The 23,536-nt window shown below is 48.2% G+C and overlaps 13 protein-coding genes; 7 read left to right on the forward strand and 6 right to left on the reverse strand.

The window, feature by feature from the left end:
- Positions 1-410: 410 nt before the first annotated feature.
- On the reverse strand, positions 411-755 carry FFUJ_13074 (uncharacterized protein; the record flags this gene model as incomplete). XM_023575716.1 has 3 exons in its annotated part: positions 411-586; positions 634-646; positions 720-755. The coding sequence occupies 3 exons, from the start codon at positions 753-755 to the stop codon at positions 411-413; spliced, it is 225 nt and encodes a 74-aa protein (XP_023429593.1).
- A 453-nt stretch (positions 756-1,208) lies between these two features.
- FFUJ_13075 (probable ribosomal protein L38) lies at positions 1,209-1,623 on the forward strand (the record flags this gene model as incomplete). XM_023575718.1 has 4 exons in its annotated part: positions 1,209-1,238; positions 1,291-1,324; positions 1,393-1,521; positions 1,577-1,623. 4 exons carry the CDS (start codon positions 1,209-1,211, stop codon positions 1,621-1,623), a joined length of 240 nt encoding a protein of 79 aa, XP_023428987.1.
- A 187-nt stretch (positions 1,624-1,810) lies between these two features.
- Positions 1,811-2,440, reverse strand: FFUJ_13076 (uncharacterized protein; the record flags this gene model as incomplete). Its single annotated transcript, XM_023575719.1, has 1 exon — positions 1,811-2,440. One exon carries the CDS (start codon positions 2,438-2,440, stop codon positions 1,811-1,813), a length of 630 nt encoding a protein of 209 aa, XP_023428988.1.
- A 560-nt stretch (positions 2,441-3,000) lies between these two features.
- On the reverse strand, positions 3,001-3,420 carry FFUJ_13077 (uncharacterized protein; the record flags this gene model as incomplete). The annotated part of the gene is made up of 1 exon (XM_023575720.1): positions 3,001-3,420. The coding sequence occupies one exon, from the start codon at positions 3,418-3,420 to the stop codon at positions 3,001-3,003; it is 420 nt and encodes a 139-aa protein (XP_023428989.1).
- Positions 3,421-5,097: 1,677 nt separating this feature from the next.
- On the forward strand, positions 5,098-6,656 carry FFUJ_13078 (mevalonate kinase family protein; the record flags this gene model as incomplete). XM_023575721.1 has 2 exons in its annotated part: positions 5,098-5,319; positions 5,373-6,656. 2 exons carry the CDS (start codon positions 5,098-5,100, stop codon positions 6,654-6,656), a joined length of 1,506 nt encoding a protein of 501 aa, XP_023428990.1.
- Positions 6,657-6,933: 277 nt separating this feature from the next.
- Positions 6,934-8,568, reverse strand: FFUJ_13079 (related to geranylgeranyltransferase type I alpha subunit (RAM2); the record flags this gene model as incomplete). XM_023575722.1 has 3 exons in its annotated part: positions 6,934-7,823; positions 7,879-8,469; positions 8,517-8,568. The coding sequence occupies 3 exons, from the start codon at positions 8,566-8,568 to the stop codon at positions 6,934-6,936; spliced, it is 1,533 nt and encodes a 510-aa protein (XP_023428991.1).
- A 560-nt stretch (positions 8,569-9,128) lies between these two features.
- On the reverse strand, positions 9,129-9,688 carry FFUJ_13080 (uncharacterized protein; the record flags this gene model as incomplete). XM_023575723.1 has 2 exons in its annotated part: positions 9,129-9,592; positions 9,649-9,688. The coding sequence occupies 2 exons, from the start codon at positions 9,686-9,688 to the stop codon at positions 9,129-9,131; spliced, it is 504 nt and encodes a 167-aa protein (XP_023428992.1).
- Positions 9,689-9,975: 287 nt separating this feature from the next.
- Positions 9,976-12,050, forward strand: FFUJ_13081 (probable METHIONYL-TRNA SYNTHETASE, mitochondrial; the record flags this gene model as incomplete). XM_023575724.1 has 3 exons in its annotated part: positions 9,976-10,171; positions 10,218-11,515; positions 11,568-12,050. The coding sequence occupies 3 exons, from the start codon at positions 9,976-9,978 to the stop codon at positions 12,048-12,050; spliced, it is 1,977 nt and encodes a 658-aa protein (XP_023428993.1).
- Positions 12,051-12,238: 188 nt separating this feature from the next.
- On the forward strand, positions 12,239-13,011 carry FFUJ_13082 (probable METHIONYL-TRNA SYNTHETASE, mitochondrial; the record flags this gene model as incomplete). XM_023575725.1 has 3 exons in its annotated part: positions 12,239-12,260; positions 12,307-12,386; positions 12,433-13,011. The coding sequence occupies 3 exons, from the start codon at positions 12,239-12,241 to the stop codon at positions 13,009-13,011; spliced, it is 681 nt and encodes a 226-aa protein (XP_023428994.1).
- Positions 13,012-13,855: 844 nt separating this feature from the next.
- FFUJ_13083 (uncharacterized protein) lies at positions 13,856-15,337 on the forward strand (the record flags this gene model as incomplete). XM_023575726.1 has 2 exons in its annotated part: positions 13,856-13,949; positions 13,995-15,337. The coding sequence occupies 2 exons, from the start codon at positions 13,856-13,858 to the stop codon at positions 15,335-15,337; spliced, it is 1,437 nt and encodes a 478-aa protein (XP_023428995.1).
- A 91-nt stretch (positions 15,338-15,428) lies between these two features.
- FFUJ_13084 (related to RBTMx2 protein) lies at positions 15,429-18,082 on the reverse strand (the record flags this gene model as incomplete). XM_023575727.1 has 6 exons in its annotated part: positions 15,429-15,689; positions 15,741-16,931; positions 17,009-17,117; positions 17,168-17,391; positions 17,437-17,712; positions 17,762-18,082. The coding sequence occupies 6 exons, from the start codon at positions 18,080-18,082 to the stop codon at positions 15,429-15,431; spliced, it is 2,382 nt and encodes a 793-aa protein (XP_023428996.1).
- A 1,602-nt stretch (positions 18,083-19,684) lies between these two features.
- Positions 19,685-20,109, forward strand: FFUJ_13085 (related to ribosomal protein L34, mitochondrial; the record flags this gene model as incomplete). XM_023575729.1 has 2 exons in its annotated part: positions 19,685-19,749; positions 19,797-20,109. The coding sequence occupies 2 exons, from the start codon at positions 19,685-19,687 to the stop codon at positions 20,107-20,109; spliced, it is 378 nt and encodes a 125-aa protein (XP_023428997.1).
- A 2,282-nt stretch (positions 20,110-22,391) lies between these two features.
- Positions 22,392-23,527, forward strand: FFUJ_13086 (probable triacylglycerol lipase precursor; the record flags this gene model as incomplete). XM_023575730.1 has 3 exons in its annotated part: positions 22,392-22,482; positions 22,529-22,694; positions 22,744-23,527. 3 exons carry the CDS (start codon positions 22,392-22,394, stop codon positions 23,525-23,527), a joined length of 1,041 nt encoding a protein of 346 aa, XP_023428998.1.
- Between the last annotated feature and the right edge of the window lie 9 nt (positions 23,528-23,536).

Consider the following 23,536-nt stretch of genomic DNA (forward strand, 5'->3'; position numbering starts at 1 on the left):
GGTACTTTGAAACGTGGTTGTCTGGTGGCTGACCATCAAGTACTGGATCCACTGGGCTTGGCTTGCGATCCAATATCTATGATACTTCAATGTTGTAATCCGACGGATCTTGACATGATGAACCTTATTATTTTTGGTGAGAATGCCAGGCGGGATCTTGCCAAGTTGTCCAAGCTTACACTCTATTTCCTTGACGTTACATTTGTCTCAGACGAGGTAAGAAAATATTCGTACTGAGCCGTCTGCAGGTGGTATCAGGCAACGCAGGAAACAGTGATGTAGTACTAAACAGTCCAATAATCTCAAGTTGTGGTATCCTACTTCCTTGGGATACGCATATTAGCTATCACTCTTTCGATAAGCTCTTCCTTGGTGGCCTTTGGGTCGGGATGTAGATTTCTCTGTTTCTGTTAGTCTGTGTCAACGGCTGTGAGTGATTCGCTTGCCTTATTCAACCACAATTGGCATTCTTCCTTTGTCCATGTTTTGGGATCACCTGTAGGGTCAGGCTGAGATGGGAACACTCCTTGGCCATCGTTTCCCCAGATTGTATATGCCGCTGCCATAGAAACAACGCCTCCAAAGACTGGGCATATCAGTATGTGGCTTACCCTGCAGATAACAAATACTTACAGAGGACGACGTTCTGATAAGTGTTAGTTTGTTTTAGCTTGGCTCATTGAGATGCATCGATCAATCACAAAATACTCTGCTCTTACCTTGGACTTCATAAAGTTGTCAAGCCGAGTCGACATGTTGATGTCTTCCGTATAAAGACACCGACGTTATCAACGAGTTTGGTGATTAGTAGGTAAACCTACACTTAGTCCGAAGCAACAAACGTTGTAGGTTGAGAAAATCTAGAGAATAACAAAAATAATGCGACTGTAATGATAATAAGGAACTTAAATATTAACTTCCAACAAGTATTCACAATCACAATGAAAGGTGGCCATTTCAAGATTCCTGCCTGTTGCCTTGAGGCCTCGTCTCATCCTCGTCTGCGCCACGTATTCTGACGCCACATCTCGGTGGATCGGCGACCATCTCTCCCGAATCAGTCCAACAAACGACAGTGGTCCGTGCACGCAAGGCCCCGCGAAAAGCAGCGCACAAAATGAATTCTCCAAATTCATTCATATCGAAATCGTCAACCCGTGCCTTTGACAAGTTTCCGTTCAACCCATCCACCTTGAACTACCGCCAAGATGCCTCAAGAGGTCGCCGATATCAAGAAGGTATGGAATGCGAGTCCCAGCGGAAGGATTGAAATACTGACTCAATTACTAGTTCATCGAGATCTGCCGTCGGAAGGACGCCTCCTGTACGTTTTGACGAAATAAAAACCTCCACGAAAATACGCAATTCGATTCTAACAATTAATCCCAACAGCCGCGCGGATCAAGAAGAGCCAGAAGACCAACAACATCAAGTTCAAGGTCCGCTGCCAGAAGCACCTCTACACCTTGGTTCTCAAGGACACCGACAAGGCCGAGAAGCTCAAGCAGAGCCTTCCCCCCAGTATGATCCTCCGCCAGGACGCAACGATGATACAAACCGCTGACACAACATACAGACCTGCAACTCACCGATGTCTCCAAGAAGGCTAAGAAGTCCGCTTAAGAAGGTGGTTGAATAAAGGGTTTACTCTGGGTGTGGGAGGATTTCACAGGCACGAATGGGCGTCTCGGGATACCTTGCATTTCATCATGTGCTCTGAAAGGAGGATACTCGGATGAGTCCAAAAAATAAAAAGAACGATTCGAGTCACAAGATACTGCGGTCTTTCGCGTGACGAGTGTTGAATTGGCTAATGCAGAAAAGGCTTGTGCTCGAAGCGGGAGACTTTGGTAGCTTCGAACCTCACAGCTATACCGGACTCGATCACGTCTTCGAAGCCTGGGGATGCGATTATCACCATGATTGAATCGTCGCCCTCTATCCTCCATCCTGCCCACATTCTTTGACCTGGTAGTGTTGCGGATTGGGTCTCGACGGACCGATATTCTTTTTCGAGAGATGCTTTTTCTTCAGGCTTGACTGATATTTTCCAGACCTTGATCGATCCTCTGGCAAGAATATCTCCTCGAAATTCATTTTCTCCAGCTGGCGCCGCATGATACAAGGCCACGGCGTCCTTGTCTTGACTGATGAATTCTTTGAGCTCCTGCATTAGAGAGATGTTCTCTTGACTTTGGATCCATTCGTTGTGACCATCAACAGATTCCCATGGTGCTGTGAGAAATAGGTACGGCGCTTCGCCATCGGTGACCCAAACGTCGGTGGTGTAGTTGTAAGGCTTTCCCTCCAGCAGTTTGTGTTGGTGTTCCCTGATCCATTGAGCTTGTACTTGCTGGGTCTCTTTGAGGATGTTTCGTAGCTTATCCCCGTCGTACCCTGGCTTTAGCTGGATGGAGGCTGTTTCAATGACGCCGGCCATTTTATCGGCAAAGACTTGAATTGCTCAATTGAGAAAGGCTTAGATGCCCTCTACCTATTACGATGAAGCTGAATAAATAATCAGTCAATCAGGCATCTTTGGCGACGTTGATGCGGGGTTCAGTAGATGATGCGCCATTGAGTTGCCTGGGAAGGATCACAGTCAGCAGCGCAGTCATCAGCCATAGGATTGAAGATTGGCAGTAATCCAAGGAGATTTCCGTGCATTTGATACAGCCATCGTGTCAACTCTTTGGCCCAAATCCTTTGTAGAACCTCATACTCTGAAAATATCCTGATTTGGGGAGGAATCAAAACTCAGGACCTTACCAGTAATCCTAAATGATAAAAAGACTTAGGTAACTTAGTACAAGTTCAGGATATCTTTTGCTGAGTTTATTTGATACCCTGCATTAAGGTCTGATGTTTTCTTGCTCCCCGAGGTATGAAAATGATAACCTCAATCTCAAGACCGCCTTCTCCAGTTTTGTTGTGCCTTCAACCAACCAAGTCATTGTCGACAGAGACATGCGTGCAGCCTTGACATATGGATGCCTCGAATTATTCCGTGCCTGGATTGCCGCCCTCCAGAAACTTGAAGAATGTCAACTTATTGCCATCAGGGTCTTTGATAGCGAACTGCCGAAAACCCCAAGGCTTATCTTCAATCGCTTCGTCAATCACCTCACTTCTCTGACCCTTGACAGTATCATGCAGCATGTCCAACTGCTCTGTACCCAGTGCGATATATGCCGACCCTGGTTTGACCTCACCATCAGGTTTGAAGAAGTAGATATTGGCTGCTGCTTTGTCCCCTGCAAAGATTGAGCAGAAAGTATAATCTGAAGACGGCCCGTCCTCTGGCTTTACCCCGCCCAATTCGAACCCAAGAAAGTCGACATAGAAATCGAGAGTCCTCTGTATTGATTTTGATTCGAAGGTTGGAATAATTTTCCATGCTGAAGTGATTGGCGCCGTCATGTTGTGTCTGCTCAATATAGTATTCGTATAAAAGAGATGCGAATACGAAAGTGTTTCAATGCATTTAGCAGCAGCCAAGAGGAGCGTTATGTATGCGACAATTGATGCACGTTTTGCTGTCCAGTAACAGGCAACAGCGTCTCCAAGTACGGATACGGCCACACCAATGAGTTATAGCTGCAGGCACCAGCATGGATATTTTCCCGCCTGTCGTCATATTTTAGCTTCGCCTCGACGACGTAACTGCAAACCTGCAAGTTCCAACGACTCCAAATATTCTGTTGCTTCGGCAGATATTCGAGGCTTGCTCAAAGTCTCATAACCTGATTTATAGAGAACCGCCCGGCCAACCAGAGTGTTCCCTATCACAATCAATCTCCTCTGGCGCATCGATCAACAGCTGAACCAGACGGCTTATCCGGCACGCAGGGTCACACGGTTGGGTTGCTGTTGTATTGTTCGTTGCTATTGTCATCATCATCAATCACGCGGCTATAACTGCCGATGCTTGTCTCTTCTGCATTTCTTCTGCATCTCTTCTTCAACTGATAGGCATTTCAGAATCTGAAACCTTGAAATACCCGGTCCTTGCCGGAAAACTCGGTCCATATAGTTTTGCTTGTTCGATTTTCCACTCTCGGTTGCTGCATCGACAAATCGCGGGAGACGGGACGTCTAAGTCGTGGTGGTGGGCTCAGCTCAGTCTCCAGATAAACCTAAGCCCAGCTGGAGACTTGACTTTAGCGCTAGACCGCTATTTTGAGCTCTTCCAATTGGAGGCCTATCATTACACATTCAGTTCAACAACAGAGGACAGATGTTGTGAGCTGTTGGCAACGTCTTGTAGGCATCTCATATCAAATCGGATCGAATTTGAAGAGGAGATAATAACGATATCACTTAGATTGTAACCCAAGTCCCTTAGCCTGTCTCGTTAAAGCAGTTAGTTCCACCTCATCTTGTTGATCGTTGGTAACTGTCATCTGCACCATCGAGGCACTCACATCCGGAACCTTTCCTATTTCGGTTGACGGGCGTTTCCCTACATCGTCCTGCTCCTTCTCTTTTCCATCCATTGGAACAAGTGTGAGGTGTGTCAAAAGGCAGGTACGCTGATCTAGGGACAGAGGTGGAAAGTGCGGGGGACTCAATTACCCATTACGCCAACAATTCCCAGCGGTGCATCAATCTAACCTACATCTACCTCAGACTTTACATAGTAAGGTAACTAACGCTTCATATGTGACGCTACCGTTTATTGCCTTTCATTATCGTCTCTGGCTTGCATTGTATTGCATTGTTGGGAGTCGAGGTCCGTCCGTTGTTGCCCGCTTCCTTCCTAACTATTTTAACTTATCACACCCCCGCTCTCGAATTAAAGAAGTTACTTTCCACCCCCTGACGATGGTCAAGAGAGGCGACCACTAATTTACCGAATTAAGCAACTTTCCTCCTTCATCCATCTTTCTTCTTGTACTTTTCTTTCTACTGTTGTTGAATTCAATTATCTTCCTACAATCCTTTACTGCTATTTCTCGCTCTACAACTCTTCCACTTTCTACGAAACACACTGCAGACATTCATCACGACAGGGGTCAGACCACGTAGTTGGAGATAAGATCAACACCAAACAACACGCGCGACACAATCACCTCCATGCCATCTGTGACCCCAGTCATGGTGAACGGGCTCAATGGCAGCCATGCCAATGGCAACGGCAATGGTCACGGCCCTGCCTCCGATTCTGGTTCCGAAACTTCTGGCGACTCTAGCAATGGCAGTGCCCGTCGTCGCATGAAGTTGAATCGCAAAATGTCTAGCCCTATGGCACCTCCTTTCATGGTATCGGCACCAGGAAAGGTCATTGTTTTCGGAGAACACTCCGTTGTTCATGGAAAGGTAAGTCGGTTCTATCTTATCGCTAATTGCATGCTTACATGATTGGCGCATAGGCAGCCATTGCCGCAGCCATCTCACTGCGGTCCTACCTTCACGTCACCACCCTTTCCAAGTCGAAACGTACCGTCTCGCTCCGATTCGCTGATATCGGTCTCGTTCATACCTGGAATATCGACGACTTGCCATGGGACGCATTCCAACAACCTTCCAAGAAGAAGTCATACTACTCTCTCGTAACAGAACTCGACCCTGATCTTGTTGCGGCCATCCAACCACACATTGAAGTTGTCTCACCCAACCACCCAGAGGAGATTCGGAGAGTTCATCATAGCTCTGTCTCAGCTTTCCTCTACCTCTTCCTATCGCTAGGATCGCCATCCTTCCCTCCATGTCTATACACTCTCCGATCAACAATACCAATTGGTGCTGGGTTGGGCAGCAGCGCGTCAGTTTCAGTATGCCTTTCAGCGGCTCTTCTTCTTCAACTACGGACATTATCCGGCCCTCACCCAGATCAACCTTCGGAAGAAGCACGTCTTCAAGTCGAACGAATCAACAGATGGGCATTTGTGTCAGAAATGTGTATTCATGGAAATCCTTCTGGTGTGGATAATACGGTTGCGACACAAGGTAAGGCCGTGGTGTTTCAACGGACAGATTACTCCAAACCACCGACGGTTCGACCTCTGTGGGATTTCCCTGAACTGCCTTTGTTGTTGGTGGACACTCGACAATCCAAGTCTACCGCTCACGAGGTTGCCAAGGTCGCAAAGCTCAAACAGACCCACCCCAAGCTTGTTGGCACGATATTGGATGCGATGGACAAGGTCACGGATGCCGCTTCTGAGCTCATTCATGACACTTCTTTTGACAGCAACTCGGAGACAGATCTTAGCAAGGTGGGCGAGCTGATGACTATCAATCATGGTCTACTAGTATCACTGGGTGTTTCCCATCCACGCTTGGAACGAGTGCGGGAACTTGTCGATCATGAGGGTATTGGATGGACAAAGTTGACAGGCGCTGGTGGTGGTGGATGCTCAATCACTCTTTTACGACCTGGTGTACCCGCAGATAAGCTCCAAAAGCTTGAAGGGCAACTTGAGTCCGAGAATTACGCCAAATTTGAGACGACTCTTGGAGGCGACGGTATTGGCGTCCTTTGGCCAGCTGTCTTGAAGAACGGTACAGAGGAAGATGACGAGGGAGGTATGGAGATTGATCTTGAGAAGTTCTTAGAAGCCGAGGGCACTGAGGGTGTCGAAAAGCTTGTCGGAGTACATGGCGATACTGGAGAAAGAGAAGGATGGAAGTTCTGGCGAGTTGAAAGCCAGTAAATCACTAATAAGACAGAACACGCTCAAGCTGTTGAGCTTTCACTGCAATGTACACCATCTGGTTAGCCATGCATGGTCAAACACAACTAAGACTTGAAGAAGCGGTGGGAAAGGCCTCTTTGGGAGTTTTTGGCATATATGATTATAATCTAGTAATGCGACATGTTCTTTCTACTCAATTCATTTGGTCACTGCTCTGGGTTCTTAAGATTCGATGTTTAGGGACTACAATTCTGGGCTTGAGGTATCAAATTATATCACATCATAACGTATCCAACTACTCCGTTGCGCTCTGACCGCTCTTCAGCAGTGTCACACGGTATTTCCAATATCCCTCTCGTACAGGATCCCATTTCTCTCCAAGACGTCGTAGACAAAGCTTAGCCTTTTCCTTGTCACCCTCTTCATCGTACAATTTGGCCAAGAAATCAAGCGCATGTGAACTGCGCACCTCTTCTGCTTCCTCTCCCAGTGCAGTGACAAATTTCTCGGCGAACTCTTTAAAGGACGATAGGGGACGAGAGCCTTTGGCCAGAACGGCAAAGACATAGTTCCAAGGAGACTGGTTCTGCGGCGCTAAATCAATCTTCTCTTTGGAGTAGTTGATCTCTCGATCGATCGTCTCTGCTGGAATGCGAGGGTCTGGCTCCGTAGATCCTGATCCAGGGGTGGAGGCTGTGGGGTCTGAGAAGACAAGATAGAAGCGGTGCGACCAGGCTGAGTTGTTTCGTACATCCTCTTCAATGTGGTTTTGGGTGGAAAGAAGCTCACTCATAGTCCACATGTACAACTTGGAGACGAGGTACTGGCGATACGACCAAACATGGTAGTTCTTGGCGTCTGATTCCAGCATCTTTGTGATGAATTGTGTCTCAGAGCGAGCCAGTTGACGGACAGTCGCGGTATCCTCCTCGATGAGAGGATAGTAGTAGTCCATCAGGAGCTGACGATGGTTCCAAATCTGGTAGTTCTTGAGATTACTCAAGGCAACCTCGTTCAGCCATGTAATCTCATCAGGAATACTGAGCTTGAGCACCGAGATAATCTTGAAGCGGAACAACCAGACGGTGTAGTGTGCCGGATTCATGGCAATGACGTGCTCTGTCAAACGAAGACTTCGGGGAGCGCATTCGTCCGCGGCCATGACGGCGCGGAGGTAAGATACGGCTATGATGCTGTTCAGTCAGTCACTCCTTTAGAACTGGGCATCAAACGGACGTACCCTCGGCATAGTCGTCCGGATAGGCAATCTGCGCGAGGGCGCCTTCGGGCTCGTTCTGCGGGATAGGGATGACATCGTCCCATTCAGGATCCTGGGCCAGACTTCCAGTGATCTCCCCGTACAAGTCCCTCTTGAGCGCAGCCATAGCCTTTCTTCTCGTCTTTTCAGCGGCGATTTCCTCGGTGGTTACTTCGAGTTGCTTCTCTCGCTTTTTGAGAAACTGACGGTGCTGTATTTGCAGCGATGTGAGCTTTGCGTGCTTTAGAGTGCGCTGCTCAAGCTCGTCGGGCGAGTATGTCCCGATATCTCGTCCAGAACGGTCTTTTCCCCAGGCGTAGTCGCGGGGAAGTCTGCGAATAGGTAGACCCTCTTTGGTAACAAACTTCCAGAACTCTCGCTCTGTCTTGTTGGAAAAAGGTACACGGCGGTTTACAGCAGGATGGATGAGGTTGACGTGTGCGTAGATCTTCTTCTCAGCGGGAGTAAGTGCTGATAAACCGACTTGCTGACGACGGTTCTCGATAGGGTTCGTCTGGAAGAAACGCTGTTGCGAACGCTGGGCGATGGTGTCTGGGGGGGATTCTGGAGCAGCTGGGAAATGTTAGACTGATATATAGAGACGAGTGAAAAGGGCATACCTCTGGGCTCGGGGTTCGGGGCCTTGGAGCTGGCTTTTGTCTTGGGTGGCATTGTTGGAGTTGGAGAGCTACGTTTGTGATGGATGGTGGGGTTTTGTCACTGGGCTCTACTGCTTTTTGCTGTATGGGGATTGACGCATGTGCAGGGGAGGATACCCCGCCAAAATGAAGCTATTGTTCTTGAAGCCTCGTTGAAGAACAATATGAGCACGTGCAAGTGATGGTTAAGCTCGGATATTTGTTATGTAGTGTTGGCAAACAGTTGTTGGTGGTGTAAAATGAGTTGCTTGTTGGTTTGCTGTCTAAATTGATCGATGCCAGAAGAAAGCCTATCATCAACATCCATTCGAATGCCCTATTGTTCTATGCGCCATGATACAGGCTCGTTTTTGATACTCATCAAAGTCCAGTTCTCTCACATTCAACCTGGATCTTTCGTTCATGATCTTCCGCCCCGAGTGGTACGGCCTGCCCCTATGGCTTCTGGCCACGGGGCTTCTTCGCCGAGTTTGCGTGACTGTTATCCTCATTCAAGGCACGCTTGGTCTTTCCAAAGCTCCTCTCGAACTCTGTTTCCTCTCTAATCGGTATCTCTTCACCCTCTGCCCAGCCCTACAAGGCGCGAAAGTTCTGAGACATGACGAGCCACTTCTTCACACCCTTCGGAGGGTTCTTGACCATAGATTCCCAGTTCGGTACGAGAACAAACGTCTCGTTGAACATCTTTTGAGGCGCTTCTCTGCCCTTTCCAAATTGTACCCTGCCCATAACAGTGACGAGGATGGACATCTTGTCGCCGCTCTTCTCCTTTTTTGCACTGTCAAAGATGTTTTCGGGTGCGCCCATTGTGAAATTTGGGTTGAGGACGTGTGCGTCGAAGGATTCGATCTCATAGTGCGCGTCTTTGCCTTGCGCTTCGAGGAGTTTAGAGTAGTCGTCTGGTGTTGGGAGGACGGCGCCGTTGATGGAGATGTCTGCGGCGATGGGGTATCTTTGAGAGGAGTTTATGTAGAATGGGAGGATGTCCTTTTGTCGGTTTATGGCTTGGTAGTAGTTGCTGGTGAAGATTTCAGCAGCTGAGTTTGTTAGCTGTTGATTCGGCGGTATAAAGAAGGAGATGACTTGCCATCACTGGAGGTTTGCACCTCTGTTGCTAGTGTTGGGGCTGACATGGCTGTGCTTGTGTGTGTATTGATGCTTAGAGGAGAGGATTGAATGGGAGGAAGAAGACGGGCACAAATAGGTCGGGAGTTTTTAAGGTTGGCGCAAAAGTAACCAGTTCCAGGCAGAGTTTCAAAAAAGATGCCTGCGATGATGCATATGGACAGTTATCGCAGAACTTACCCGCACGGTGCACATTTGTAGCTTATCGGATGAAGCTTTGCAGCTGCATCTCTATATTCCCACATTCCGCTCAGAATTACAGCAAGAACAGTAGCTCTGGAAGCTCTCAAGTGCCATGAGGGCCTTCAGGTTTCAGTTGTTACAAGGCGCTCGCCAAATACAGTCTCGATTGGCCCGTCAATCCAACTTGAGCCGCCTAGGATGTCGAGCCTATGCGCCAACTTCACAATGGCGCCGTTCGAATAGCACTGAGTCGACAGGCAAAGAGAAGCCATTTTATGTGACAACGCCAATCTTTTATGTCAATGCTGGTCAGTTTGATGCATCGTATCTTTGGCGTATCTAATTGACGTGCAGCTCCTCATATTGGTCATCTGTACACCATGGTTCTGGCCGATGTCATTAAACGATGGAAGCAAATCAGCGGCCATGAGGCCTACCTCGCTACAGGTACAGACGAACATGGCATGAAGATTCAACAGGCAGCTTTGGGGGTAGAAATACCACCGAAGGAATTCTGTGACAATAACGCCCATAAGTTCAAAGACCTCGCCGAACATGCCAACATCTCGCACGATTTCTTCATCCGAACCACCGATCAAGAACATAAAGACGTTGTACAGCAGTTCTGGCTCCTTCTCAAGGCTCGCGCACCTGAAGGCTTGGGCCTATACAAGGGGAAGCATGAGGGATGGTACTGTGTCAGTGATGAGTGCTTCTATCCCGAAGATCTTGTCCAGTCAAGCATTTCTCCTCAGACAGGGCGCAAGATAATGGTCAGCAAAGAGTCAGGTAATAAGGTTGAATGGGTTCGGGAAGATACGTGGTTCTTCCCGCTGTCCAAGTATAAGGAGAAGTTGCTTCAGTTCTATGACGAGAACCCGAATTGGATTCAACCAGCTGATCGTATGAATGAAGTGCGCAACTGGGTTCAAGATCATCTTGAGGATCTCTCCGTCACTCGCCCTGCGAAAAGACTGAGCTGGGGAGTCAAGGACCCCGAAGATCCCGACAATACTATCTACGTTTGGGTGGATGCTCTTGTTAACTATCTGACCACGTCTGGATTCGGCACAAAGTGGCAGGTTGGTGATAAAGATACGGGAATATGGCCAGCAGACATGCATGTGGTCGGCAAAGACATCATTCGCTTTCATGCGATCTACTGGCCTGCTCTTCTCATGGCCGCAGGCCTTCCTCTACCCAAGAAGATCCTCTGCCACAACCACTGGACCATGTCGAACCGCAAAATGTCAAAATCTGTTGGCAACGTCGTCAACCCTTTCTTCGCTGTTCAGCGCTGGGGGCTCGACGCTCTGCGATATTTTCTCATGCGGAATGGTAATTACAAAAGCGACTCGGACTACGCGAACGAATCTATCGCTGCTATTTACGAGAAGGACCTTCAAGCCAATATTGGCAACCTGTTCAACCGAATTGCTCGAGTCAGGAAGGTTGCATGGAGTACAATTGAGGCAGTCGAATTTGCGAAGGCTGGGAGGTTTGAGAACCTTGGGGAGATCTTGTCTACAAGTTCTCCTATCTTTTTAAGTCTCGAGAAGAGTCTGCAAAGCCTACCGGAGGAAATTCGAACCCATATGGATCAGAATCAAGTGAACCATGCCCTACAGCATATCTTTTGGCTTCTCCAGGACGTGAGTATTCCTTGTCCACTTGAATTCTAGTGACTGACCCACCTATCTTAAGACCAACCGCTTTGTTTCAGAAACCGAGCCATGGAAGATTGTGAAAGAGCAGGATGCGAATGCGCGAACCCGCCTCAACTGGGTCATCTACCGATCCGCCGAAGCTCTGCGAATCGCAGGAATCCTTTTACAGCCCGTCATGCCCGAAAAGGCTACGCAGCTGCTCGATGGTCTAGGTGTCAAGCCAGAGCGACGGACTGTCGAGTATGCTCGCCCTGACGCTGACCTCGATTATGGCACAGAAGCTGCAATTGTGAGTCAAAAGCCTGATGCCTTTGGTTCTATGTTCCCTCCTGTCGCGGGCATTGAGCTGCCTGATTTTGAAGTTGTGGCTGGGATGGAAGGGCCAAAGAATCGATTGGGTCGTGTGGTGTTGGCAATGGCGGAGGAGATTCAAAAGGCTCGAGAGGGGGAGAAATGGAGAATAGAGAAAGTGAGACAAAAGAAGCTGAGACTAAAGAAGGAGGCCGAGGCTAAAGAATGATGGATGAATCTTGTAATGAAATTTGTAAAATATGTACAATAAAAAGGAAGCGTTGGCATGTTGTCCTGCATTTACCTCTGGCTGTGGTTGTAAGAAGCTTTTTGCTGCCCCATTTTGGCTCGACTTTTTTCACCAATGGTGTTGCACTGTGAATATTCACCTCAACAACTTACACCTCACAAATCACAATGAAGATCAACCAAAATACAGGTAAATGCTACACACTCCATAGTGCACATATACTGATGAGTAGTAGCCATTTCAACAAGCAAAGCCTTGCTCGTTCCATATGAGGCGCATCACGTGAAGCAATACCACGCATGGATGCAAGATCCTGTAAGTTCTCACCATCACCAGAATCTCACATACTGACATGACCCAGGATATTCAAGAAGCTACAGCTTCAGAGCCTATGACTTTAGATGAGGAATATGAGAACCAGCAATCGTGGCGTACATCATCTGATAAACTCACCTATATCGTCTGCTCACCGCTCACATATGATGTATCACCTGTGAAAGCCGGCACCGCGGATGCAGACTCTCTCATGCGAGGCGACATCAATTTCTTTCTGTACCCTTTTGAATCCGACGATGAAGACACGGAGATAAGTGCAGAGGGCTGGGTCACAGGTGAAGTGGACGTCATGATCGCATCGCCTTCGCACCGTGGTCAAGGTTTAGGACAAGCAGCAGTTTGTGCATTGCTCGTTTATATCCAAAAGCACCTAGATGGGATACTATCAGAGTATGGAGCCAAAGAGCTGAAAGGTTTGATGGTCAAGATAAAAGAAGGGAATAGAGGCAGCAGAGCTTTATTCGAGAAGTTGGGCTTCGTGCAGAAGGGAGAGGTGAATTACTTTGGAGAGATTCTCATGACTATTGAGTGGGATGAGATTCTGAGAAGAGATTGGTGGAAGAGAGCGGAGGGGGAGTTCAAAGAAGTCAAGTATGAGATGTGAGAGTGAGAGTGAGGGTATCGATGAGACTGCTATGGTAATAAGCAGTTGTTCAAGGCCAAGTTTGTCACGCCAAGTTGGTGTAACGGGTGACCTTTTCTTCCTTTCATTTCCTAATATTGGTTGATATTGAGCTGTGAATCACCTCGGAACGTTTAATCCTTGTGCTCGCCTCCATATATGTTGCTGGGGTCCTTCATCTTCATGCATGTGACCAAAGAGACTACCACCACTCATATCATCTTTGTTATTGGAGTCGTGGTAGAACTGCACTATAATAAATTTACAGCATATTTGCCACAAACCTCTTTCTTTATCATGAGCAGGTCACTCCTTTCCCAACACTAACTAGTTGATAACGTTCAACTTATCCTCGAAACTAAACGAGCCCTCTTCCTACTAGATCTCATGCGAACTTACAAATCATCACATCACAGCTTACCCATCCCCACACGTATTCAAACCATTGGCCTTGACATTCATATATCCTCAAGCTATTGACTCTTTCCCCTCAACCTTGCTTCACACCACAGTCATCAACCTTCCTTATCAGACCACGAGCGGGGTTTCCAAGCTCCATCCGCTTGTGCATACAGGATCTCCTCGGTGTTGCACAACGAACTGACCGGTCTTCCCCTCCGCGGACAAAGTTCCGCTGATCGAGCGATTTACGGTCTTGGGTGGAAATATATCTGATCAACCCATTTATTGGGCGAATCTTATCAAATGCCAAGACCAAAGGTGGGATTTAGAGTTAGCGTTTGCCTAAGCATAAATACAAGCATCGAGCCCGACTTCCGACGGGACATCGCTCCTCGTCAATCTCTGACTAATTCATAACTTGAAAATGTATTCCAAGACTCTTTCGTTGAGTTTTCTTTTTGGCAGTGCTGCTAGTGAAGTCATTCATGGCGCTGTAGTCTTTAGTCGTCACGGAGATCGTATGTCTTGCCCATCCAATTGATGAATCTCACTTACATGAATAGGCACCACAAAGTGGTACGGCGCTCAATCTCTCACTAGTCTCGGCGCAGAGCAGAATTTCCAAGTTGGCCGAGATTATCGTGATCGATACCTCGCTTCAGACTCTCAATATCGTATCTTGGGTATTTCTGAGGATGAATACAAGCCCTCTCAGATCTTTGCTAGTGCTCCTGATCAGGGCATCCTCATGAACACGGCTACAGCTTTCCTTCAAGGCTTCTACCCTCCTCTTGCTAATCTAGACCCTGAGATTGCTTCTCAAACTCTTAACAACGGATCCCAGAGCCAGGCTCCTCTTGATGGATACCAATATGTTCGTCTTCACACCATCAACGACAATTCACCAGACACCATCTGGATCAAGGGCGATGACGCTTGTCCCAAATATGTCACCGCCTCGAAGTCTTTCATGAAGAGCGATGTCTTCTCTCAGCGCGAGGAGGACACCAAAGAGTTTTACGAGCAATTCTACGATGTTCTCTCCGATGGCGTCTACAACCTTCGTCCCGAGAACATGACCTACAAGAATGCCTACAATATCTTTGACCTCGTCAATGTCGCTCGCATTCACAACAGCACCTCTCCAGCACGCAACGTCTCAAACGCAGACCTTCTTCAGCTCCGCACCCTCGCTGACTCTGCGGAACTCGGCCAGAACTGGAACGAGTCTGATACCGCTCGAGCCATTGGCGCCGAGACTCTTTCTGGTGCTATCCTCAACCAGTTGAATGAGACTGTGACTTCTGAAGGAAAGCTTAAGTTTTCTCTCTTCGCCGGAAGCTACGACACTTTTCTTGCTTTCTTCGGTCTTGCGGATCTTCTTGATGTGTCTCCCAACTTCTACGGTCTGCCAGACTACGCTTCAACCATGGCATTTGAGCTTTTCACCGACGATGACACAGACAGTTTCCCCTCAGACCCAGAAGCAGACCTTCGAGTCCGCTGGCTCTTCCGCAACAGTACAGCCGGCGATCTTGAGACTTACCCTCTCTTTGGAACTGGCGAGGACTCTCTACCTTGGTCAAAGTTTGTGACCGAGATTGAGAAGCGTGCTATTACTGGTGTTGGAGACTGGTGCACCAAGTGTGGCGCTGAAGAAGATTTCTGTGCTGCATACAAGGATGATGATGAGAGTGCTGAGGGCGAGAGTGAGAACAAGACCTCCAAGAAGGGTGGCATGTCCAATGCCGTTGCTGGCGTAATTGGTGCCACGGTGACTCTTGGTGTTGTTGCCATCGTTGGAGCTGCCGCCTTCGTTATCATGAGACGCAAGCGAACTGCCCCTGCTGGAGAGAAGAGCAGTATCCGCAGTGGAAGCACTGATGAAAATGCGGCCAAGGTTTAAAATTCATACGACATGGAATGACTATATAAAAGATTGTGTAACTTATAGGCTAACGAATGACGATTGATACTCCCCATCGCAAATATCCACTTCAATTTGTCTCCAAGGCAGATGTCTGTCGAGTGGCCCTATCGACGATAGTAAGGGCACCTTGAAGCTTCTCAATATCATGCTCCAGCTCTTTACGTCTCCTGGCAGTGTTCTCGTTCTCTCCGCCGACAATCTTCATCTCATCTTCCGAGAGACTAAGGATTCGGTTGGTGTTGAGGCCTAAAACAGGCCCGTCTTGACCAGAGATGAACGACTCAATGACGGTGTTATTGATGGTACGAATAAAGGCGTCGAGAGAGAGCTAAAGGGGTTAATAATTGTTGAAACTGAAGGTATAGTTTACGGCACATACCTTGTAATAAACCTTGAGAACATCGTGAACATCAAGAGCCATGTTCTTACCCAGACTGGGGTGGACCGATTCGAAACACTTGGGAAGATCAAGGTGTCCCGGCTCGCAATCCTGCGAAACACTGGTGAATCCCTCATAGAATCGTAGGATTCTCCAACCGTGAATCTCGTCCCCAAAGCGAGGACCAGTAGATTGTAGTCGCACACACTTTGTCTCCATCTCGCACTGAGACTTGCATAAGTCTTCCGTTCTCTGCATGGATTCTTTCCACGAAGCTTCCAAGAGTGCGGTCAACTCTCTCGACAGAGTTGACGTATCACTTTCCGCAGGGCAGACGTCGTTGAGGATGGAGGCAGTGCATCGACTTACGGCTTGTGCGACTCGCGCAAGGTGGATGTTCGCGATGTGTCCCCATTTCTTCACTTGCTCTCGGTACATGTCGGGGTAGATGTCAGGGTTGATGATTCCATCCAGAAGAGATCCCTGATATAGCGCTAGCTTGTCCTGAATGGCACCCATAAGATTTCTTGTGTCTTGAATGTGTGCCAAGCCCGGGAATGCCTTGTCAAGTGAAGAATCGATCTTCGTTTTATTAACATTGCGAACACGCGCGGGTAAATACTTTTCTTCGGCCCTCGCCTGTGTCTCAAGAGTAAGATGTTCGTCTAGCAGGACGCGGGGATCAACGTCAATGTCCTCAAACTCCCATGTACCGCCCCGTGCTCGCATGAACTTGTCAAACTCAGCGTTCAAGCGACTGACTTCTCTGCGAAGCTCCATGCTGTGGTCGAGAAATCCTGGACGGTCTAAAGCCGTCTGAGCCATCTCTTCATATTTTCGGACAGTGGCAACAACGAATTGCTGTCTTGCGGCATGGCTAGTGCGAGGCTCACCAAGCATGGCCTTCTCGTATAGCCTCTCTTCGAGGTTATGCTGAATTGTACTCCGGAGTGTTGGGAAGCAGTCACGTATCTTGGAGCTCAAGAGAGTACCGAGGTATGACTTGGCTGCAGTTGAGCCCAGACGGCTTTGAGAAACAGAGTTCCAGGGGCTCTTGCTAAACAGCTTCTTCTCTGCGGTGCTGAGGTCGAAAGAATCTGGATCTTTGTCTGCTCGGTTGCGAACCAAGAACCAGCCACCAGTTAGGCGCCCGAGGCTATGAGTAGAGTTACCAGTTGCGATGGATACAATCTGACTCAACGTTAGCATGGTTTAAAGAGCACACATGGTTAACTTGCCCTCTTGGTCGCTTCTGGCTCATGCTGCACCATATCGCATTTTGTGAAAACGCCAACGAAGCGGTTTTGCTTGATGGGTTTCTTGGCCAGCCTCAAAATCTCTTGTCGGTCAAAGTCTGTAGGTGCATCAATAACGCAGCTTCAGTTGTTAGTGTGAGCGATCACTAATACCATGCCAAGCTGACTCACATAACAATGTTGTCTTCATTGTTCATGTACTCCTTGACCATAGCCTCGACCTTGGCTTGATCTGTCTCGTTAACGGCAGAAGCATTCTGAAATGTGCCCGGAAGGTCAAGAATACTGAAATAGGAGCGGTGGGGGCCTGACAGCTCGATCTTAAGGACTTCCGCTACGAAGTTCTTTCTGTCTTCTCCTAGACCAGTTCGAAGGCCCATGAATTCGGACGATATCTGCAGATGTCAGTTCGCGCCTCTGAGAGATGGGAGATTACTTACCTCATCAATGACTTTGGCAAATCTCTCCTTGGTCAGGATCTTGCCGCTGCACTCATAGTTCTTAATGTTGTCAGATGCAGGATCCAAACCAGGAACATCAACTTCAGCGGGATCAATAGTAATGCGGAACGAGTCGTCACTATCCGGTTCTGTGCGACGAGAGACAATGCGCGTAGGGAACCGGGTACAGCAGCCACTGTCAACTGGGAAAGGGATTCCAGTCAAGCTTTGAAGGAGAGACGACTTTCCCGAGGATTGTCCTCCCACAATGATGAGCTATCATTTGTAAGTATTGCGAGAGTCGAAAAGTCCCAAGGTTACATACCTGAGGAATGCTCAAGTCACCGGCACCAAAGGATTGCAGGGCATCAATTGCATCAAACAGGATGCGATTGTGTTGGCTATCGAAGGGATCTTCAGGCATGATCTCTTGATTGGATTCATCGTGAGGTCGAGGTGAAGAAATTGAAGTTGGAGAAGGATCATAAAATACGTCTCCAAGGCTGGAATCGGTTGGAAACTTTCCAATCACCTTTCTAGGGCTCTCCTTGCCGGAATTGAGGCTATCAAAGCCTTTGTAGGGCGTTCGGGGAGGAGTATCAAGAGCGTGGGGATGCATAGAGAGAACTTCAACAGGTCCAGCCATGATGAATTGATAAGAGTAATTGTTGAAAAAAAAAAAAGAAATAACAAAGGAAAGATTCAGATGAGGGTATCTTGATAGGAAATTGAAGCTGAGAAATGGATTGCCGTCTACGACTGTTGGCGGGACTTGAGCAGATTTATATCTTCCACGACGACTTGGCCATCCCATCAACAATAGCTATAGCAGCTTTTCTGTAGATTGAAACAAGCCCGCAGACTTTGCTGCCATCGCACCAGCTTCTCATGCAACTACGCGCCGGCCACTGGCTCACCTCCGCCGGGAGTCAAGGATTTATTCAGCTCGAGCATATCTATTGCCATATCAAGACATCTCGGGAAGCAGTTTCGGGCAAAGATCTTTCTTGGCATGTTTGAGGTGACTTCTCAACCAACAATTGCAGAATATTGGTCGCACGATGCAGGTCGTGGCGGCCATTGTAGACCAGCATAAGAGTAAAGATAGGGACCAGAATAGTTCCAGGATAGCATAGAGTTCAGGTGAAGGTCAAGAAGGAATCAACCGGCAGGTTTCGAAACGTCAAAACTTGATCTCATTGGCCGCTTTAGCATATGCTGTTGGTTGCTGCAAGCACTCAGTTAGCTATCTGCAGGGGGTTGAGCGCATAGCTGAGAGAGGCAAGAGATAACTCAAAAAGGCAACTCGCAAGATGAAATGTTTTATCTTATAGATCTACTTCCCTGCGCTTTTCTTGGAAACAGCAAGGGGAATTGTTTTGAGTTGCATTTATAACAGGCCGGGGTAGCAAGGCTGCTCTCAGCTGTGCGAGAACTTCACTGTTGAGGGATACTGGGATAGATGTCGCAATCAAGACCGAGATTGACGACCCTGTGACTTGCAAGCGCCGTTGACAAACAAAGGTGACGAGATCCCAGAAACAACGCATCCTAAGGGTCATTATACTGGCCGGAGAAGAAACATATCAACCAACAACCAACAACGGCGGTTGTTCAGCTCGAACAGCCAATCATATTTGACCATGCCGTCTTCAACTTGAATCCAGCGAGATGTCTCCAAATCTAGCGTTGTTGTCGCTGCCATTTTTGGCCTTTCAGGTGATTTTTGGTCTCATCTTCCATTCGCCATTGTGTTTTATCAAGAGCTAGGAGATGTAACAAAACTTGGAGTAGCTTTGGAATGATTTGGAAGGAACTTAGCCAGCTCTTTGATGACTGGTTTTATTATGCATACGTGCTGTAGGCTGTAGGCTGTTGCAAAGCGTGGTTCTCAAGACTGAGCTGAAATTGGCCAGAACTGTTAGGTAGCAAAATGCTTTGATCAACGTGACACAAGGCGTGGCTCATTTTTCGTACACCATCAACAAAAAACTTGATAACAAATTGAAGAAAGGATATCATCTCTAAGAAACTTGCTGATGATGATCAGGATGAATGGAAGGATCAAGTGAACATAGCAATTGAGGACAAAAGGTACAGGGTAAGCAGCCCCACCTCCAAACAGCGGCGTCACTTTCGACTGTAGCTCAAAATTTCAACATTTACATCACCAACGACTTGACGGCCGTTGCACCACCACATCACAAGCCGCAGTCTCGATTCTGCGCGCTCCAACGGAATGAACACAATGATTTCTTCCATCACGCGCCTCGCGCGCCCGGTTCTGGCCAAGCCCCTCGCTCAATCGCCCAGGTAAGCTCATCCACATGCCTCTATCAAACCATCGCTAATTCCGTCAGGACATTCACAACCCTCGTCCCTCTCCGACCCTCGCTCACTCCCATGAACGGCGCTATCCGACGAACAGTTCTCCCCTCAAGCTTTACGCCTTCGACAGCCACATCAGCCGATATCGTTCCTTCGAGCGCCATCTCAGCACACCCTGCCCTCGGCGATATGCAGATTCGCTGCGGACCCCGAAATACCATGAACGGACATACGAGGCTGGTTCAGAAGCGCAGACATGGATTCCTATGTCGCAAGCGAAGTAAGACGGGGAGGAAGATTCTCCTCAGAAGGAAGATTAAGGGCCGAAGGCATATCGCTCAGTAAGCCCGTGAATGTGGCATGAGGAGGTTGGAGGGCATGTGTCAAAGAAGCATGAGCGAATTGTGTACGATACCAGAGAAGAGAGCGGAGACTTTGGTGCAGATGCCTTAGTCCCTCTCGTGATACAAATCTGTACAAAGACCTACCAAAAGAAACAAATGATCTTGCATTCTCACATCTCGGCGGAGTACCGAACTTGCATATTGCAGCTGAAGTCTAAACCAGGGGGATAATATCACGCACTTTTACGAAGGACCAGTTCCAGAACATTTCGGAATTTCAGAAAGGCTCACAGCCTGATGACGCTGGTCGACGTCGGTGTTGCAGCAAGGCCAGCAATGCAGAAAGCTCCGAACTATCGCACCTGACTTCGGAGAAAGGCTCAAACTAGAAAGATGAGATTCAGTTCCGATAGACAGATGCAGTCCTGATTCGGATTCACCGGAGCTACCGTTAGTCAACACCATCACGATGTGCGGATAGTTCGAAACCCCGCATTCTCGACTGAGCATCACAGGCTTCTTTTCAGGCACAAAGCGCACTGACTTGGGTCTTATTCCTCGGCTTGGATTTTCTAGTGTGGTGGCCTGCATGTTCTTGGTGTGCCGATCATCAGGTACGCAGTAAGCGGAGAAGCAGGCTGTGAATTGGAGATGTCTATCATTGAGATTTGGCAAAGTACTCGTTGAATGAATTGATAAGAAATAGTTTGACGCGGCAAACCAATTGGCAATGCTGATAAAGAAACATCTGGCTTTGAATGTGTTATCACAAGTCTATAGATGCAATTGCTATTATCATGGATGGATATCATCTGGCCTCAACTATCGAAAGTGATGATGATGACACTAGCGTTCAAGGGATGCAGCTTATGCCGGCCCGCCTTGCATTACGAGGATGAGATGGTGTGAAAGGTGATGAAAGAGGTAGGTGTCAAGACTTGATACTGCAGCTGAAATGTAAGATGTGAATTAATTCAAGTAATCAGAGACATTTCATGTGATGCTGTACTACCCATAATCTCATGTTCAATCGACACCATATTCTTTTGTCGAGATCGAGAGATACGAATATACTCGGATAACTTTCGTCTGATAAAATGCCAGATTGACATTTAATTAATCGAGTAAATAACCTCGATGCAGAATTACCGCAATTACTGCACTTCCTGGGTTAGGTGTTGTCGTGTTCCCCAGATATCGGCACTTGACTACTACTCCAGATCAGTTAAACCGGTTTTCCCACACATAATAAACCCCACCTGACAAAAAGTCCCTTGTCAATAAAAAAGCAAACCTTGTCAATCCGTAAAGTCAAACGCTGCACGCTATGGAAAACTTGATAGCGGTCAAGGCTGAATTGGATTGAGCCGAAGAGGTTGCAACATGTTTCGGGGTATACTTCCGTTGATCGGCTCTGCAAGTGATAGAGGTGAATGTTTCTGTGAAAGATGGTTGGTCAGTCGACTCGATATAGCTCGGGCGGTAAATCGTAACGTTTTATCTGGTAGTTTGTACTATAATTGGTTTGCTCATCACTGTGACACCAGAACTGTCATCGAATTATTGGTTATCGACCAACCACTCTTACGATTCATACGAATCACCAGACTATTCTTCTTTTTTTTCTTTCTCCCCTATTTTCTCTCTCCCTCTCTCAAAGCCCAGAGCCCTACAAGTCCCAACATTTTGACAGTCCCCATCGCAATGTAACAGAGACTAAACAAAACCCCTGTAGCCCACCATCTTGATCACGACCCTCACGTGGTCCGAGATCGTCGTTACCTGTAAGGGAAGCTCACCCGGGCCCAACGACAAACGGACCAAGGAAAAATGCTGTCAGAGCCCGATGAAGGGGACCTTGTCTGCTGGGATCATGGAGCCAAGAATGCGGGGTGGGCAGTGTAGAACACACCATGAAGGATTAGACTGCCGCGAAAGCTTCATTTCCGCTGTTCGGCCCTCCCTTGGCTGGGGCGGCGGTTATTACACCGACGACCTGAGGGTTTGCCAAGATGGATGGGGGGAGCTAGATATGGGTGGATGTCTGAATGTGATGTGATGGGAAGGGGAAGAGATGGGATCAGCGACTGAGGGTGGGCGGGTATTGTGATGGGAGCTAGCTGAAGAAAAAAAAAGATATATAAACGTCTGGTTCTTCTCACGATGTCGATCTCTCAGTAGATCTCAAGGACAGCTTCAGCTTCAAGAGCATCTCCAGGAGTTGCACCTCGCCAGCCTATCCTCACTTACACCGATCCCTTCTTGGACCATATTCTTGTCACGATGCTTCTTCTACCACTCCTCTCGGCCATCACCCTCGCGGTAGCCAGCCCTGTAGCTCTCGACGACTACGTCAACTCTCTCGAGGAACGAGGTAAACATAATCCCACTCCAATTCCTTCATAAGCTCACATCCCCAGCTGTTGGCGTCACCACAACCGACTTCAGCAACTTCAAGTTCTACATCCAGCATGGCGCCGCAGCTTACTGCAACTCTGAAGCCGCAGCTGGTTCGAAGATCACCTGCTCCAACAATGGCTGTCCAACCGTTCAGGGCAACGGAGCTACCATCGTGACATCTTTCGTGTAAGTCCAAACCTGCACAAACACATCATATCCTTGCTTACACACCCAGTGGCTCCAAGACAGGTATCGGTGGCTACGTCGCGACAGACTCTGCCCGAAAGGAAATCGTCGTCTCGTTCCGAGGAAGCATCAATATTCGAAACTGGCTTACCAACCTCGACTTCGGCCAGGAAGACTGTAGTCTCGTCTCTGGATGTGGTGTACACTCTGGCTTCCAGCGAGCCTGGAATGAGATCTCATCCAAAGCAACTGCTGCTGTTGCCTCCGCCCGCAAGGCGAACCCTTCTTTCAAGGTCATCTCTACAGGCCACTCCCTCGGAGGTGCTGTGGCTGTCCTTGCTGCCGCAAACTTGAGAGTCGGTGGAACACCCGTCGATATCTACACCTACGGTTCTCCCCGTGTAGGAAACGCACAGCTCTCATCCTTCGTCTCAAACCAGGCTGGTGGAGAGTATCGCGTTACACACGCCGATGACCCCGTCCCCCGTCTCCCTCCTCTGATCTTCGGATACAGACACACGACTCCTGAGTTCTGGCTGTCCGGCGGTGGTGGCGATAAGGTCGACTACACTATCAGCGATGTCAAGGTCTGTGAGGGTGCTGCTAACCTTGGATGCAATGGTGGAACTCTTGGCTTGGACATTGCTGCTCATCTGCATTACTTCCAGGCGACTGACGCCTGTAACGCTGGCGGATTCTCCTGGCGACGATACAGAAGCGCTGAGAGCGTCGACAAGAGGGCCACCATGACTGATGCTGAGCTTGAGAAGAAGCTGAACTCTTACGTCCAGATGGATAAGGAGTATGTGAAGAATAACCAGGCCCGCACTTAACCAGGGTGT

This window comes from Fusarium fujikuroi, chromosome FFUJ_chr04 (assembly GCF_900079805.1).
Source record: "Fusarium fujikuroi IMI 58289 draft genome, chromosome FFUJ_chr04".
NCBI lineage: Eukaryota > Fungi > Ascomycota > Sordariomycetes > Hypocreales > Nectriaceae > Fusarium > Fusarium fujikuroi.